Raw genomic sequence first — 18,538 nt, 5'->3', positions numbered from 1 at the left:
GGCTCTTCCCTTTTGCTTTCGGAAGGCGGTCCGGGCTGCTGCGCCCTGGGATCGACGAGGCCGGCTCCGGGGCCCGGCGGCTGGCGGAGGGCGGGAGAGGAGGAGGCGGAGGGCCGCGAGGAGCCAGGTGCGCACGTCCGCGCCGGCGCTGGGCTCGCTCGGCCGGCGGGGAGAGCGGAGCAGGCGCGCGGCCCGGCGGAGCAGCCGACTCTGGAGCAGCCGGAGCTGGAGGAGGAGGAGGAGGAGCGGCGGCGGGGAAGGAGGAGGAGGCGGAGAGTCGCTCCCGCCGGCCGAGCATGGGGCGCCCGGCGCCGAGGCCGCTGCTGCTGGCGCTCCTATCGCTGGGTGAGTGCGCGTGGGGCGCGGCGGGGCGCTGGGTCCCGGGGGGGCGCGGCTGCCGCTTGGAGCCTGGGGCACCCGAGGTGCCCGGGGCGGCTCCCGGGAGACCGGGATCCCGAGCGCCGGGCCGCCGGCCGGGAAGGGAGCGGTGTGGGGCCGATCGGAGCCCGGTGCACATCCTCCTGGGCCCGCGCTCTGGGTATCCGGAGCCGCCCGGCCTGACCGAGCCGGGTTCTCACGTGTGCCGGGGGAGTGGCTCGTGGCCGGTTCCACCACAGCGCTCTCTACCTGTTGGCCACCGGGAGCCGGGCTCACCTTGAACTCCCGGCCCCGGAAGGTGCGGGCGGCCCCAACCCGCGTGCCCGGCTGGGCGGAAATGTGAGCCTTTGCTGTGTCCCGCCATAGCTGAGGCCGGTCGGGATCGTTCTTCACTCGCTAGCCCATGCTGAGTTGCTTTTCCAGGGAAGCAAGAGAATCCAACTATCTTCCACGAAGGTCACTGGGTTGCCCAGCGTTACTGTGACAGTCTTGTACCATCCCTGCCATCTAGCCAAATCAGCCTCAGTGTTGCCTTCCAGCGTCTCCTGAAGCTGGCTAGCCTCTGATTAATACACAAAGACCCGAGAGCCCAGCTTTTCCAACTTTTCTACCTGTTACTTCCCTTGTTACTGGCTCTTTCTCTTTTACCCTCTGGAAATCCTTGGTGCCTCTCAGTGGTTTGGCCCGGTATCCCCTCACCCACCCAAGGAATCTTTCCTGAGCTTCCCCCTCCTCTCTCCATTTTCCATTCACTCCTTACACAGACACCATCTTCACGTAGATACACAGGGTGATCTTAACCAGTCACTTGATGTATTTATTTAATGCCTGCTTTGGTTCAGGAAGGCAGATCCCCTAGTGTGGTTATATGCTTGGATCCCTGTGACCAGTGTCATCTAGGACAAGCAGGATTCCAGACCCAGCCCTGGTTCCCTTCCAAGCCCCTGCAGAAGATAAATCTCAAGCTTTCTCAGAGCACATAGTATGTGTTGTCTATCCCAGCCAGGCCTCAGCTGCACAGAGGCTAAATTACTGCACTTCTGATGCTGTGGGGGTCCCAGTGGAGACCTCCCTCCACCACTCCCCTTCTGCTGGCATTAGGACATTACTGTCCCAGCCCCCATGAGTCCTGGCTGCCTGCAAACTAGCCTTTCTGTCTGCTACTAAGATACTTCACCTCTGAGGGGTTTTCTGGCAATGATTCCCTCCAAGAACTCACCTAGACAAAATCCTCCAGCTACAGCCCATGTGCAGAAAACATCCAGTGGTTCTCTGTGGTTTCTGATCTTAGTCCCCTTTAAATTTCCCCTGCCAGGCACCTGTCCTTGTAAGTTGTGTATTTGTTGCACATTGCTGGGGATAGTCCCCACCATTTAATTGACTTATATGTCTGGGTCAAGCAGGGCCGTGGCCTGTGGTGGCACAGATTGCATAGGGCACCACTCCCATCTGCTACTCACTTTGTGGTTTATGTGACTGACTCTCCCTAGAGTGGTCAGTCTATGTATGAACCAGTTAAGAGGGTAGCGTGAGGTAGAAGTTTAAAAAGGATGCCCTTGAGGGACTGGGGTTGCAGCTCTGTATTTGTGTAGCTTTGCCGGGTTCTGGATTCCATCCATCATATCAGACAAATAAACAAGCCACATCCAACAGCCCAGGGTCAGGGGGGTTGTGGGGGAGCACAGCCTAGGGAAAATCATGGTGGTATACCCATGCATCCAACCTTGATGAGACTTAAAAGAATTTTGGGTGTGATTGCCCAGTGCAGATTCACCCACCAATTCTCTGAATGGTTGATGTGCCATCTATAAACTCTGTCCCTTGATACCGTACCAGGTGCAGCTCCAGCCTGACCTCTGAGGCATCCTTCCAGTGTTGATACATTTTCCCACACACTCTGAGTGTGGAAAGGGAGCGTGTTGATAAGCAAGATGGTCATCTCTCAGGTCTTGCTGCCAGAATGGAGTCGTGATGTCACTGCCGCTTGTATGGTGACCCTCTGTGGGCTCCACCTGAACCCCATCCCTTTTTGTACCTTTTCCCAAGCACAAGTTCAAGCTGTGTCCATCCTTCTGAAAGCCCCACACTCCACTCACCCACCCTGTGTTTTCCCATTGTAGCCAAGGCCTTGGAGGCTCCCCACGAAGACAGCTTGACCCCTCACTTGACTGGTTTCCTCCAGCTCTCCTCTAAGGTCGCTATTTTTCCAGTGGATGATTCGGTGCCCCCACCTGTGTGCATTGAACTCTTGTTATCTTTCTCTCGGAGACGCCTCTTGTGTTTGCTTTCTACTTTCTGCTTTAGAGATTTCTTTCTAAGCACCTTTTTGCTACTCCTCATGAAATCTGTTGCGTTTTCTAGCCCTCTTTCACCCCGTCTCTTCCCCGCGTAAGTCCCTTTGCCCCTGAAGCTCCCCTTGAAGCTTTCTCATTAAGCCTACTGACCAGTGGGCCAGACCCACTCAGTCCCACCCAGCAAATGACAGAAGTATAGCACCACACAAAGTGGTTGACTGGGCTGTGTAAAATAGTGGTAAAAACAGTGCAAGCCCTGACCCCAGCTCAGCACTGGGGAGAAGCAGGAAGGAGGGGGTTCATTTTGATTTGGAGGTTGGAGTTGCTTTTGCCAAAGAGGTGACATGTGAGCTGAGCCTTGAGAATAATTAGAATTTTGGAAGAAAGGATAGAAGGGCGTCCCGGGGCTCTGGGGAAAGCATATTGTGGGTGAGTAAAGTGCATCCCTCCTGTAGAAATGGCACCAAGTTGTTCCAGGAGATGGGAGGAGGGTTGGGGGAGGAGGGATGAAGATGACTGAAGAGGTAGGGGGTGTGAGGGAGGTGTGGAACAGGCTGAGTTGTGAATTGTTGGCACCTTGTGGGTGGCCAGGCAACCTTTGTTTTATGTCATGGCCCCTGTTCATGACACCAGTGTCATTGTCTGTCCCCAGGTCTTACATCCTCACCTGGTTACCCTCCAGAGGCAGGGCCCTATTGGTCTTGCTAGCCCTCTATTCTCTTAATATTAGGCTGTATGACACACAGGATGCGTTTGACTAACTGGGAACATGTAAATGGATATGTCCTCTTTTAAATTTTATTATTTGTGGGAAGTAAGTAGACAAGAGAGTCATTAATACATTCTCTACATCTTTTTAAAAAATGCAAATCTACTAAGATAGCTTTTAAATGACAACAGTATCACACTTATATTTTCAAATTCAGCTTCTGTAAAAGGGTATTATGCTAATTAGGTAGGCTATACTGCCTTAATTGCACACTCCTGGTAAAATAGGATGACAATACCCACCCCCCCCACCCCCCCTCACCACCACCACCACAGTGGCGTGCTTCTGACGGACAGTTTGGGTAGGCCCTTGTTTCACACAGCCCACTGGTCCCCGGGTTGGTGATCCCTTCCCCTGGTTTTCAGGATCACGTAACCATCATCCTTACTCTTCTAGCCCCATGAAGGAGGGAGGCAGCTTGGATGGTATAATGGATACTCCATGGGCAAAGCTCAGAAGTGACGTCATTTCCGTGTGTATTCCGCTGGAGACAGTTTAGTTCCATATCATACTAGCTGCAAGGGAAGCTAGAGAACACAGCAGAAACCGGCAGCCATCTGCCGGCTACCGTGAAAAACAGAAGGATGGACTTGGGGTTTGGAGGCACCAAGCAGTCTCCTGGAGGATGCATGACACAAGATAAACTTTATCCTTTATTTGCTTACTTGGTGGTAACTAGAGAATGACCCTGAACCTTGCTCTTCTCTGGTGGCTTCTGTAAGGCCTCTGCTCCTGGCAGGCACGGAGCATCAGTAGCTACCACTTGAGTGTCAGGATCTGTCAATCATTCAAATCTTGGGAAAGGCTCAGTTGTTTTCTTCTTATAGATGAGGAATCAGGTACCCGGAATTGTGCAACAACTTGTTCAGTCAGAACAGGACTCCATCATGTCAGCGCTAAGGAGCCGCTGACCGTTGTTCACTGTGCCCGCCCGCACGCTGCCCATTGTTTGAGATTTAGATGAAGAAAAGATGATCGTGGTTAGAATGCAAAGCCGTAATTAAAAATAGGATCCAGGGTGTGTGGGGCCCAGGTGCAGTGCAGAAGGGAGTAATGGTGTCAGCATGCACCTCTCAGATGTGACAACCTTGCAGGTCCTCATTGCCTGCTCAGAGGAATAGGGCTCAAATGAAGCTTGCTGCTCCACAGGGCACCGCATAAGGAGGAAGGCTCGCAGGAGAAGCAAGCGTGAATCCCTCTAGCTTAAACAGCCTTTGAAGTGCTGTGGTCTTCAGAGATTCCTTGGCACTTATTTCAGTCTTGTTAACAGAATTCCTGTATCTGCCAAGCTGATTAATGCCTGCCCTGGCTATAATTATTCTTATTAGCCTGCTGGATAGGGGCGGTAGTCATCAGTGACACTCCTTACAAGGCAGCCGGGCTGGGCGGCTTTTATATGGCTATTTGGTTTTGGTGATGAACTGCCGAGCTGATTTTTCTCCCTATAGATGAATCTATATGTATGGATTGGCGCTGCGTCTGGCAGTGAATAAAGTGTGGGCTGGTCTGTCGGAGTGTGTCTGTGTCTCACTTTATCAAATGAAGTTGGTGGAAGCTGTCAGGACCAGTTCATAGCTGTTTGGTTTAACTGCATTGGTTTCTGTAAGGCAGGGCTGCTAGGCCGTTTGACTCTGCTTTGGGAAAATAACTCGAGCTGGCAAAAAAAATTCTAAATAATTTATCTTCCGGGAAAGACGAAATGCTGGAGTTGGCAGAGTTGGTGGTGGGTTTTTGTTTTTGTTTTTTTTTTTTTTTTAGATCTTGGGCTACCACCCCTGCCCCCCAACACACACACACCTCTTTGGAAAGGAGCACACACAGACCCAGCGTCACACACTGGCGGCGTGATTTCCAGGAGACAAGACAATGGAAGCGTGTGTTTATGATGTTCTTTGAATGTTTATTTCACTCGGTGCTCCCTAGTGTTTGTGCTGGAGGATGGAGTCGCTACGGGGCACGATTCAGGTTTAAGCATTCCAAGGCTCTACCTGCAGCCTGTTTCACACCTTCGTGAGCAGTTGGAACGCGGATGTGTCAGCATCACTTGGAGTGTTTCAGGGGACCGAGGGACCGTGCATTGGATGCTGTTGTGTCTCGGGTGAATCTGGCCGAGAACATTAAAGAGCAGAGTTGTGCTCGCGGGTTCAAGGTTCATTGCAGAAGGCGTGCTGCCATGGAATCTAAATGACATGGAGGCACTTTGCCGCCGGATAGGTTACTTCTCAGACCTTAAAAGCAACCATGAGCCAAGAATATGTTGGAAATGGCTCTCCCTTGTTCTTGTTTAATGCTGGAGCAAGCTGCAGCCTGGGGGCCAGGGTAAGGAATCCCCGTTAGTTTCGTGTGGGCTGCAGATATATCAGGATCTGGTGGTCGGCCCTGGGAGGCCATGATTAGAGGGCACTCAGGGAACCTCAGCATCCCGTCCTGCCTCGGGATGAACGGTTTGAAGATGGAAATGGAGTCAGATTTGCTAGCCGAAATCTCAGCTTTAGAGAGGCAGTAAGATTGAGAGTTCAAGGCTAGCTTAGGCTGCCCTCTCAAGACTTTAGGGGGAAAAAGGAAAAGGAAAGAAAGGGGGAAGGAAAAAAAGAAAAAACACGCATGGTTTGCAGCTCATTCGTCCACTCAGCAGACCCTGAGCCCGTGTCATTTACACAGATCAGGCCTCTGAGTGCTGTGGATTCTGAAGTGAGGGGGGAGCAGGGCAGATTGAGCTCTATCCAGTGTGGTGGCACGAGGTGCATTAGATGTAGGATTAGGACCTTCACAGAAAAGGGGTGAAAGAGTTGGCAGCAGGTCAGAAGGGAAAGTTCTAGAAGTAGTCATCAGAGGGTTGGGAAGAGAGCCAGATGAACATCCTATTGGAAGCCGAGCAGAGCCGAGTGGGAGCTGGCTTGCTAAACAGGGAGTGGAGGCGGGAAGTGCTGCTGCAAACCAGAAAGATGACGAGAGAAAAGTGTGGGCCTGGTGTGGAGGCTCGTGGTGAACACAGCCCTCACAAGCTCGCCCTCGGGCTCGGGACACTAAAGTTTGACTGTACAGTAAAGTTGGGTTTGAAAACAAGTGCTGAGGTCAGCAGGTAAGGAGGACATTCTTGACTCAGAGGCTCACCTCCCTCCCCAAGAGGTGCCAGGTAGGAGACTGCTTTGAAGGTGGTACCTGTTCAGTAGGATCCAGGAGACCCCATCATGTGGAAGAGCAGCCGGGGAAACAGGCTGGAGAGGGACTACACATGCCTGGGCCCTAGATGGACTCCACAGAATAGAGTCAGTGAGGTTGGAGCTCAGGGAGAGTCCTTGGCTTTGCATGGTCCGAACAGAGATGAGGAGGTGCAGGCAGGGTTTGGGAGGAGTGCTATAGTGTGGAACACGGTTCCTGCAGTCAGTCCTCTTAACCTTTGCAGCTCTAGAATGTCCCCATAGTTCCCAGACAGTGTAGGGAGAAGTTTTCTGTGTGTCTCATTTCTTCTCGGTGTTATCTAATGTCTGGATCAGTAGAGTTAACCTACTCCTGGATGGCTATTTTAACGTGTTCTGAGTGTGCATGAGTGCATGCGTGCGTCTGTGTGTCTGTGTGTCTGTCTTGCTGGCCCACAAGCCTCAGGGATCCAGCTGTCTTTACCATTCTGGTGCTGGGGTTACAAATGTGGGCTGGGAATCAAACTCAGGCCTTTTTGGTTGCATAGCAAGCACTTAGCTTACTGAGCCATCTCGTTAGCTCCCTTGGGCGACTTTTTGGAAAAAAAAAAAAAAAGGAAAGAAAAGTGTTTGGTGGATATTCCAGCCAAGGCTTCCTGCATGAGAACAGGCCCAGCCCATCTCTTCTCTGGTTATGGTACCTGAGAGGGCTGCAGTAATTTGTTACAGACAAACCATTGCACGTATGATTTAAAAACTGTCTCTATACATGGTACCCTTCCCATCCCACCCCAGCTCCTGGTTAAAAATAACCTACATGGAGAAGAAGTACTGGGTTTAGGCTTTGAAACCAGCCCTCCTTTGAACTCTGCCTCCTACACTCTGGACCTTAGACAAGTTTCTTTGCTACTTTGAACCTCACTTTCCATCTCTGGGAAATGGGCAGAATGCCTCTCTTAGAGGATTGTCATTAATGTAAAGACTATCTTTAAAATGCAAGCATTCCAGTCAGCGCATATACATTTCTAATGTGGCCTGGAACCACAGCATGCCTGGACTGTCCTGATCCAGTCTAATGTGCTGAATCGGAGTCTGCCGCTGAGCCGGATGCCTAGGAGGCTCAGATGCACACCAGTGAGCAGGGCGTTCTAGTCTGCAAGGAGACTTTGCACGCAGCATATATGGCAGCATGGCTTTCCCAGTGAGTGATAGAGCAAAGGGCAGGGCCAGAGGCAGTGAGCACAGTGGGTTAGTGCTGGGCTTGCTGGATGTGGGAGGCAGCAGTTAGCACTGAAGGACGGAGCAGTGTGGGCATACGGTGGAAGCTGCCAGCTTGGTTTTTGTGTTAAATCCACCAAATTTGGCACATAGGAGGAATGACATCATGCCTTCCCATGGAATGAGGTTAGAAGGATGGGGGACCAAGGACTCAGAGCCTCAGAGAACCTCACAGGGAAGGTTGGCCAAGGAGGTCAAGTAGGACAGACCGGTGAATGAGACGTCAAGGCTTGTGACTCTGCAGAGGGCTTTGAGGCTTCACAATCTAGAATCTCCAACAGAGGATCTGGGGGGTGGTGATAGAGGGATCATAGATAAGCGTTTAACCAGAGCCTTTCCGCTGTTTGGGGCAGTTTAGCATTAATACCAGACTAGGGTTGGCCTCAGATGTTTAGGGAGGAGCCATGTGACTTCCTAGAAGCCTCAGTCCTGGGTATAGAAGGGAAATGGTGAAAACTGCTGACTATGATACACTGAGGGCCGAGCGCAACCAATATAACAGTTCTCCAGAAAACCCCTGCCCACCTCCTCTGTGGTGTTTAGCTCGTACCAGGCGTTACACTTTCCACGTATTGACTTGTTGAATAGGCTTTGTAACCACAGCAGATGGGTTATTATCCCCATCCATTAGATGAAGGCACTGAGGCACTGTGAGATAAATTGCTCAGGGTCATACTGTAAGTGACAGAGCTGCTGAAACTCAAACTCACACATCATTCAGATGGATCTCTGTACATGCGAAGGAGTTGATACAGGCAGCTAACGCGTGCTAACAATCCTCTCACTGTCTTTGAAGACCAGAGGCTTGGATCGCTCCTTATTCCTTCTCCTCACTTGTTTCTTGACCTTGAACAAATTGCTGAGTCGCTCTTAGCCCCTGTAATAAGGATTAGTTTAGCTGGTTCTGAAAGGCTCCCCTTCCGCCTCCAGACTTCTTTGAGCATGCTGACTCCTGCTGTGGGCCATATGGGCCTCTTGGTTGGCCCTGGCTTTGCTGGCCCATCGCCATCTTCCCCAGCACTGCTCAGGTCTGCAGCCCCTGTCAGTGGTCTTTCTCACTGACCTGGGACTGGTCACTGGTTGGTGCCACTAAGACTCTGGATGTTGTCTGCTCTTCTGTCTGTGACCAGCAACTCCTCCTCCTCCTCCTGTCCATTTCCTGTGGGATCTCTTTCTAGGTTCTTTAGAGTTCTGGTGTGGTCATCACCAGGTCAACTGGTTTTCATACTGATTTCTAGGTTTAAAAAAAACAAAAGGACAAAACCCACATAGCACTTCAAAGTGAGTGATGGGATGGGTAACTATATTACTGCCTTTCATTTGTTGTTGGTGGAAGTTTCGATTGAGGATATACAATGTTAGTAGGTTGGAAGTGTGTGATTAAGTTGCAACCTTCAGAAATGTAACTTGTATTTTTTTCTGCCTTTATTCTTTATTCTTCGGGTCTCCTATGGAGCCTGATTGATGGCTCCACCCTACAGGAGTGTATTTGCGCTTGTACTCGTTCCAGCTAGTGCCCTCTCCCCATTTATCTCCCTTTCTCTCTCCCCTCCACTGCTCTCTGCTTCCCTCCTCCCTCCCACCCACACTGGCTTCAAATTCATGGTCTTCCTGCTTCGGCCTCCCGAGTTCCAGGATTACAAGCATGTGTCACCATGTCCAGCATAGCAAGAAGGGATACTGATATTTAGATGTGTCTAAACATTGACAATGTTCTGGGTTTGACACCCTTCCTAAAGGAGGAGAGTTCAAATTCTGACCTACCTTCCTCTCACATGACCCTTAGTAGGCTAAGTGTCCCCTGGTGTTCTCAGGGGATCTTCTTCTCCCTTGGTCTGAAAGGGGAAAGTTGAGGATGTTGCTGGGTACCGTCCCACCGAGGGATGCAACCTAGAACACTTGTGAGATACTGGTAGGAACCTGTGCTTCTGGCCTATGGCTTGATATGGCTTGGCTGTTGCCCAGTCCTCCTCCCTGGATGCTTTGAGGTGCAGCTAAATTCAGCAGTGCTATCCCGAGAGACCCCTTCAGGGATGAATCGTGTGTGTTAAGTAGCTTGCTACTTTGCACTATTCTAGAGCTGATGGGGTGGGCCCTGCTTTCTGAATACATCTTTTCCCTGGATGACCAGGAGTAACATCAGACTCTGTGTCGATCCAGGGTGTTGCCTCTTAGCGTATATTGCTTGCAATGAAGAGGGTTTTTATTTTTTATTTTTTTATCCTTTAAAAAAAAAAAAGCACTTGGCACAGCCATTCATTTTTCCATTTTCTGAAAGCTAGAACATCCAAATGTTTTTTTATTTATTAGAAGACATTACAGTCTGTCATCCTTGATTGAGAAATCCATACGGTAAATCCAAGTTAAGACGATGATGCCTGACCCAGGGCTGGGTACATGGCGGGTACTTTGTCATGTTAGTCGGTGGGCATGGCCACGGCTCTAGGAGGAACAGATGATTTGTGCCTGACTGCTAGTCTCCTTTGCAAGACAAGGCATTCCTGCTTTCCCTCAGCAGCACCGGGGAATATTTACCATGTTCCCGACACTGTGACACATAACAAAGGAATTAACAAAGGCAGTCCCAAGAAGAAACAGAGCCAGTTGTAACTGAACAGAGGGTGGATCCTTCGTGCTTTTAAGGATCTGAGTGAATGAGTTATTAGATGGCTGTGTCTATGGGGCCGTCACAATTAAAGGGGTATGTCTGGAACCAGGAGCTGCTCTTGGAAAATGTTCACAGAGCAGGTAGACCAGCAAGTGTAGAGATGTCCAGGTAGGGAAATGACCACGGGGGTTGAACATGTCCAGCCCAGCATCCCATTTAGGGATTACCTGACGTAAGCTGTGCAAATAAGAGTCCTCAGGGGCTGTGGATATTAAATTCTGGGAAAGGGAGTGGGTGGAGAGGAAGACTGTGTGCAAAGTCACCCTGAAAGGTGTTGGCAGCATCATCAGCGCCCACAGAGCAGCCCCAGCCACGCGCACACCGCTTATGAAGCCTTCTGGGACTTCCAGGAAGCAAGGCTGTTAAATGAAGGTGATAAGTCAGGCCATACGCCTATTTTTGGTTGTTTCTTACAAGGAAAACAGCTCACCAAACAATTACTGATGTTCCCCTTAGGTCGTTTAACACAGTGTTTCTTCAAAGGACTATCACCCGGAGAAGAGACACAGATAAGTTTTAGAGGAAGGGTGGGATGTTAGCGGGTTTTCTGCGGAAACAAGGTTTATTTAGTCGTGTAGCTTATTCATTGGAGTCCCACTTTAATAACCATTTATTCCCACCAACAGGTTTATCCGAAATATCAGTATGAGTCCCAGAAAGGGCTTGATATATCAGTAATGGGGAAGGAAGTTCTCTTCGGGCATCCGTGGAGGGTCACAAAGGCAGGGAGGGTTTTTGTTCATCTCGGTGTGTAGCAGCATGAGTCTTTGTATGGTTGGATTTACTTACATGTTTAGAAAGCATCTGTGGGATTTGTGCATATTATATAGTATTCATATGTTACACATACACATGCACACACACCATACATGCATACATACCACACATGCACACACATGCACACATGCATACACATGCACACATACCACACCATACAATGCACACACACCACACATGTACACAAAACACACATATATACACAGGCAAACATATCACATATGCACACACCACACACATGCACACACACCACACATGCATACACACCACACACATACCACACATGCACACACCACATACATGCACACACACATGCACACACACATGCATACACACGGTGAGAAAGTCTCCATCCTTTCTGTGGAATGCCTCTGTTCTTCTCTTGGCAGCTTGTGTGTAAGACATGCCACTCATAGAGTCTCAGTATTGTCCCTTTACTATCCCCACCCCTTCCTCCCTTTGTGGGGTTGGTATAGCCTTTCCCATTGTACAACAACATCTGTTCCCTCTACACACACCCAAGACTCCTCCTAGAGTTCACAGTGAAGAGACCAGGCTTCCTTCTCCCCAGGACTTGTTTCCAGGACCTTGTGGCTGGGTTGGTCCCAACCACAGACCGTCTGCTTGTCATCACTGTTTAGCAGGCAGCCAGCTCTGAGCCACGTCTCAGGGTAGGACACTGAAGCTGCTGCCTGAAGCCTGTGCCACGTCTCACTGTCTGCCTCGCTTAAGCCATCATTTATTATCTACCCTGTGCCAGTCATTATTCTAGAACCTGGGGCACATAAGGACATAGACACGGTCCCTTGGTTCCTTAGCTGACAGGTTTGACATCAATGGGAAGAGAGTTGGCATTGGTAAAATGTCCAGCAATTGTTAAAGACCGAAAGTTTAGAAGAGTTTGAGGAAGCTGGAGACTCTTCTGCTACTTCAGCTAGAGGAGCTTTGGCAGAAAGGCTAAGAAGGCAGGTGTGCTTCTCTGCCCATTGGTGTCACTGCCAGGGTCACCCCTGCCTCTGTGTGTGCCTTTCAGAAGGCTTTAATGGCATGTCTATAGAGAGAGCTTTTCATTAAGGCTCTGAAGCACCTGGGTACCTGGCTGTTACTACCCCAAAGAGGAGTGCTGTGACATCTTGGGAGCTGGTGTTGAGAATATGGGGACTGGCAGGGTGTCACTTGCTGTGCGGCTTGCAGCTCAGCTCATTGACTTTGCCAGGTGCCACACTTGCTCCAGACAGGTGCCCTTCACTTTCTGTGACGAGCTCAGCCAAAAGCTTGTTTTAAAGTGTCTTAGTGAGGGACTGTTTCTAAAATTGATGAGATTAAGTACCCCTGTTAACCCATCTGGACCAGGAGCCAAGGGTTTATGATGCCTTTGGGATTCCAGGAACTCGTGGAGTGAGAAGTGGCCACAGGTACAACATCAAGCTGGGCTGGGGATTTGACGTGCAGGAAGCCATCTGTCCCTCTAGTCTCACATCCAGTGAGGGAGGCAGCCGGCCTGGAATGCTGATGGGTGGGCTGGCCCTCTGCAGGCACCATCTGAACGCTGCCTGGGTGGGCACTGAGGTTCAACAGTGTGGACTCATTTGAGCTCATTAGGTCCTGAAATTCAGTATAGGTTTTGTCTGGCTGAGAGGGGGTGGGTTTTCCAAGCAGATGGAAGAATGCAGGCAAAGAAATACACTGGTTTATAAGTGCTTGTTGGCTGTTTCTTTTATTTTCTGTTTATTTTTTTCTTGAGACAAGGTCTCTCTATGGAGACCAGGCGGGTCTTGAAAGCACGTGATAAATCGTAGACTGGCCTCAAACTTAGAATTCTTTTTTTTATCGACCTCCCAAGTGCTGGGATCACAGATGTGTGCCACCCTACCCTCTCCTGAAAGTTGACTTTGAATGAATAAGAAAGTTCGCAGCTGGAGTAAAGGATGACTTGTAAGGAAAGGTGTGTTGCAAGCAGTTGAGGAGAGCCATACTTGTTGCCCAGTACGGAATCATAAACTTGGCTAAAGCATACTACTTGTTTGCTTAAGTAACTTGACCACGCGGTTCCCAAGGTTGGACTTTAATGAGGTCATTCTATATCAAAAGGTTGGGCATGAAGAGACGAGTCTTAGGAAAATGTCGTCTGACTAAGAGTTGAGAGAGAGTTGAACACAGTTGTTTCTGTTTGGCTTTTAGGCTGTGACTTCCCTGAAGTGCTTTGGGTCCCTCTGTTCCTTTAATTACTTGATATTTTTCCTGTTTCAGGATCACCCCACCCCCAGCTGTGCTATATCACTGCCCTGTTCGTCAGCCAATAGGGGGCCTGTCAATCCCTATGGCTCTGCATGCGGTGGGTCTACACAAAGAGTTTGTGAATGCAAGCGGTTTCATTCCTGCCTTGTTAATGGCCATCTTTTCTTTAAAAGCCACACAGACAAACCCAGAATCTCCCATCTAATTTCTTGCATGACAAGGGCTCACACTCGGTTCTTTCCTAAGCCTTACAGGGAAGTTGGCTGGCGTCGACCCCACCCCACCTGCACTACCTTTGAACTTCAAGAACAGGTTCTAGGTCTTGCTGGAGGAGGGACACACAGGTCAGAGGAAGAGGAGAGCCTGGCTTAAGAGAGAGTGATACAAAAATCTAACCTAGTAGAGAGTCTACCCAGATTTGGCTCAGGCGTCTTTCCTGCCCATTCTCGAGTCTAAGCCTGATGCTTTCCTCTGTTCTCTTTAAATGTGTAGCTCAGACGGGACCAGGTGTTCACACAGAACTTGGCAGGCCATGCTGGCCGGTTTGTAGGTGGAGAGGATAGAGGATGGCTGAGGAGGGAGGGATGCTAGGCAGTGCCTGGGCCTCTAGCAGCTGTTAATTTTATAGAATGTGCTGAAATAATCCTTGTGGATGACTGGTGCCTCAGCCTCGTCTGTGGTCCATGGAAAGAGAGCCATTTTAAACCATTGTGTGTTCAATGGGTTGTTACTCTGCCTAGTCAATGGTACAGATTGCCTCAAGGCGGTTTTTTGCATCTCCTTTAAAAAAAATTATCACTTGCTCATATGACTTTTTGAACCTCAGTTTCCTTATTTAATCCTCTCCTGGGCGAGCATTGACTCTTGTGAGCATAGTTTACAGACTGTAGAGAGCAGTGCTGTAACCGTCCGGTGGTTCTGGTCCTTAAGGGCAGAGAGTCAACACTTGGTTTGCTCTATTAGGTTACGTTCCATCGGGGAGGTGGAGCTGCTGTGACTATTATGGAATATAAGTTAGGTTTCACACAACTACCAGAAGAGCTGAAGAAGTGAAGTTGAAAGGGGAGTCAGTTGGTCAGGAGCCAGTCTCAGATTGGCCTTCCTGAGCTTGGGTGGGTGTTGGCAAATTGAAGATTGACGAAACCAGGAACAAAGCAGTTGGAGTCTCCAGAGACCGTTGTGGGGATCTGAAGGACATCTACCTCATTGTTTACTTCTGTGCTGGCATCCAAGTACCCAGTGGTCTTGGCGGTCATGGAGTCCCTGAGAGCAACATCTGGCAAGAGACAGGAGACAAAGAGCAAGGACCAGCTGGGCTCAAGGGCACGTCTGCTCTGTCTCCCCCTGCCTTAAACTTGAGGCCCACCAGAGCAGAAGGCCCTCGGCTTCCCAAATCTCATGTGACATTTCTGTCTTGTCCAGCTCTCACCCGGAGTTACAGGAGAGGAGGATTCTGGAGAATGTAGTTTGTGCTTAGCCAAGTTGACACACTTCGAGCCCCACAGTTTCATAATGTAGCATTAAAGATTTATGGTTTCAGCCTGCCACAGCCTCTCAAAGGCCCCAGAACTGGAAGCACACTGTCAGGTTGAGTTCAGTTAGCAACGGTCTAGTCTGTGTGTGCGTTGTGACCTGAGAGTCTGTTCCTCGGTGGAGGCTCTCCATCTCTGACTGTCTTCGGCACCATCCTTGTCTGTGATGCAGGAGGGAGTGGTTATTCAAGGCAGTGGAGGCACTGGCTGGAAAGAACCGAGTTCTTGTTCAGGTGGAGGCAAGCCTCCTTTCTCCCTTGTGACCCAGGGAACATCGTCTGAAAGCTAAGAGATTTCTGGATATAAGTGGTTACAGAGGACTGCAGGCCTGGGAACTATCATGCACACGTTGAGGGAATCAGATTTCACTCTCTGGATCATCCTTCACCCATGTGGCCTGTTAGTTACACCTTCCCTTCAGCTATCTAGTGTACATTTCAACCTGTCTGAACCTCACTGGTTTTCTCTGGTGCAGCCGTTCTCATTAGATTCCCCGCATATCAGATCTTTACATTATGATTCATAACAGTAGTAAAACTACAGTTATGAAACAACAACAAAATAATGTTATGGTTGGGGATCACCACAGTGTGAGGAACTGTATTAAAGGGGCGCAGTATTAGGACGGTTGGCGATTCCTGCTCTTCTGTTTCCTTTGGAGAGGGGGTTTTCACTGGCTATTAGCTTCCCAAACCCTCCAGTGCAGCTGCCACCTTTGGCTTTGACTCTCACTTCCCTTCCCTGTTATTCAGTAGAGGGGCAGATCTGTAGTAATCCACTGGCTGCCACATCTGCTCTGGGAACCCACTCTGCGTGGAGATCTTTCTTTGTTGAGGCCACTCCCCTTAGTCACCTTCTGTGTCTCTGTTCAGTCTTCCTTTTACCTTACCGTCTCAAAGTAAGTTGGAATAATGGCCCTGCATGGAGGCCCCTTCACCAAGGCCTGTGGAGGGGAATGCTTTCTTCTTGTAGCTTCACAGCACTTCTTAGCACTTCCTCTTGTTATCCTGTTACCCCTCAAGACAGACACCTGGCACACCTCATGTGCCTGTGGCCTAGCACGGTGTTTCTTGCTCTGCAGTTGTTTATTGAATTAATAATTCGTATTTGTCCAGTGTATCTTAATATACTGGTTATTTTCTTGTTGTGAGCAGATGCCCAACAAGAAGCAGTTGAAAGAGAGGATAGGCTTCTTTGGGCTCACGGATTTGGTCTATATGGCCCTTGATGGAGGGTGGAAGGCAGGTCATTCCATGCTGGCAAGAGCACGCATCTGGTGTTCTCCACCATCTCACTTCATGGCAGAACAGGAAGTAGAGAGAAGACGGAACGAGGAGCCAGACTATACTTCCAGCTAGGCTCCACCTCTTACTCTACAACCATTCACAACCACCATATGGAGACCGTAAGTGTTCAAACACAAGCTTATGTCTAACTACAACGGTGAGCTCTTTTCCTTTTCTTCTTTTTTTTTTTTTTTTTTCGGAGCTGGGGACTGAACCCAGGGCCTTGTGGTTGCTAGGCAAGTGCTCTACCACTGAGCTAAATCCCCAACCCCAACGGCGAGCTCTTAACTGAGCTGCTTTTTAGAATTTTTTTGAGACAGGGTTTCCTTTGTATAGCCCTGGCTATCATGGAACTTGATCTGTAGACCAGGCTGGCCTCAAACTCTGAGATCTGCCTGCCTCTGCCTTCAGAGCACTGAGATTAAAGGCGTGCACAGTCACTGCTGCTGCCACCACTTGGTGGTACTTAATTGGACTTTTTTTTTTTTTTTGAAGACCATTCTAGTAGAACCATATTTGCTTTGGGATGGCATTTGTGAAATACTGCCATGTGTGACTTCATTGCACATTCTCTGTTGGCTGTAACTTGTTTAATGTGTACACACACAGCATTCCCATCACCGAGGGACTGTCTGGGTGAACACTGGCATGCTCCCCTGATGCCAGATCTCTCAGAGGCAGACTTAGGCAGACAAAGGTTTCTCGTTTGTTGAGGCAGGAACTCCGGTAGATGCATTTGCTATAAGGTTTGCAAGTTTGCTTCTGTATGTGGCCATCCCCAGCTCACATGAGGACAGGCACATCCTCCTAGGACTCCCCGGGCACCTGGTCTCCTGTACTGGCTGGGCTGTGTCAGTGTCTTTGATAACGGAAGCGGCCCGAGCTCTCTGTTTCAGGGCTCTGCCTTGCCTGTACCGCTGTCATCGTAGCAGCCGATACATATCTTACAAATGGCTCCTACCTGAAAGCCAGATGATAAAAATTTGAGCAATAATAGGAACAGATTGCAAGAATGCTTCATAGCTGGGCCACACTCTGCAGGTCTTGATTTAGAATAATGTTGATGATAACCTGAGAAATAAAATTATTTCCCGTGGCTATCAGGGGGAGGTGGAAAAGGATCAATAAATAAAGTTTGGTCTTTATTGTCTCGTTTTCTCTTAATGATTTCATCGGTGGCTGGTAGAACTTACCGCTGAGCACATTATGTGTGCAGTCGTTTACCTTGAAAGCCGTGCCTGGCTTTTCCTGCCTCTCCTCAGCTACTCCAGATACAAGGAACCTGAAGGCATCTAATTACCTTCTTGAGTATTCTAAAGGGAGGGAGATGGTAATCTGGAGTCAGCTCTCCATTGTCAACCATCTGCTGATCACATTACCTTTCGAGCGCGCGCGCGCGCGCGTGTGTGTGTGTGTGTGTGTGTGTGTGTGTGTGTGTGTGTGTGTGTTAGAGTTGCCATCACTTTCAGGTTATTTTGTATTGATGTGTCATGTGTATGCACCATTTATGTGGGAGCCCCTGTAGTCCAGAAGAGGGGGTCAAATGCCCTGGAGCTAGACTTACAGGTTCTTGTAAGCCACCCACTGTGAGTATTGGGAATCAAAGTCCAGGGCTGAGATACCAGGAGGTTCCTGAAATGATTTTAACAAGCCTCATTCACCATTTCTCACCTGTCTACTTATTGGAACTCTATTTCTTCATGACTTGTTTTCCTGCTGCTTTCTTGCCTGCTTTCTTCATACTGCCATTGGGGAATAGGAAGTATTTCAGAAGAAATTTCCAGCCGTTTTTCTCCTTCTCTCAGAGCAGACAGAGTCAGCCAAGGCAGAACTGACCTAGCTTGTGGTTATTGATAGCTCAGTGCATAAACCACTGGGCTGGGGACTCCGTCTCTCACAGAAGCTGCCTGACCCTCTTCAGGCCATCTGTTGAGCTTCCTCTTAATTTGTGGCGAGCTAGGAATACCTACCTGCTGGTGTGTTTGCTGGACGAGAAGTCCTCTGGACACTTCCCAGCTCAGAGAGCATGGCTGTCAAAGACACATAGATCCCTTAACGGATCAGACAGAATATAGTACAGACGACCTAAGCAAGGCTCTGGTGACTTTAGGTGGAAGGCATTTTTCTATCTCTTCCCCAATTTGTTATTCTCTCCGGCCCCAATGCCCGCTATTTTGT

The 18,538-nt window shown here is 49.5% G+C and overlaps 1 protein-coding gene across 1 annotated transcript in view; it reads left to right on the top strand.

The window, feature by feature from the left end:
• The first annotated feature begins 258 nt into the window (after nt 1-258).
• Nucleotides 259-18,538, top strand: part of Ptgfrn (prostaglandin F2 receptor inhibitor) — a 75,267-nt gene continuing 56,987 nt past the window's right edge. Inside the window, exon 1 of the mRNA NM_019243.2 lies at nt 259-345. Within this exon, the coding sequence (NP_062116.2) occupies nt 297-345 (49 nt within the window). The 5' untranslated portion in view covers nt 259-296. The remainder of the gene's footprint in view (nt 346-18,538) is intronic.

This window comes from Rattus norvegicus, chromosome 2, assembly GCF_036323735.1.
Source record: "Rattus norvegicus strain BN/NHsdMcwi chromosome 2, GRCr8, whole genome shotgun sequence".
In the NCBI taxonomy this organism is placed as follows: domain Eukaryota; kingdom Metazoa; phylum Chordata; class Mammalia; order Rodentia; family Muridae; genus Rattus; species Rattus norvegicus.
Note: the sequence above shows the minus strand (reverse complement) of the source record. Positions and strands in the feature narration are given on the sequence as shown.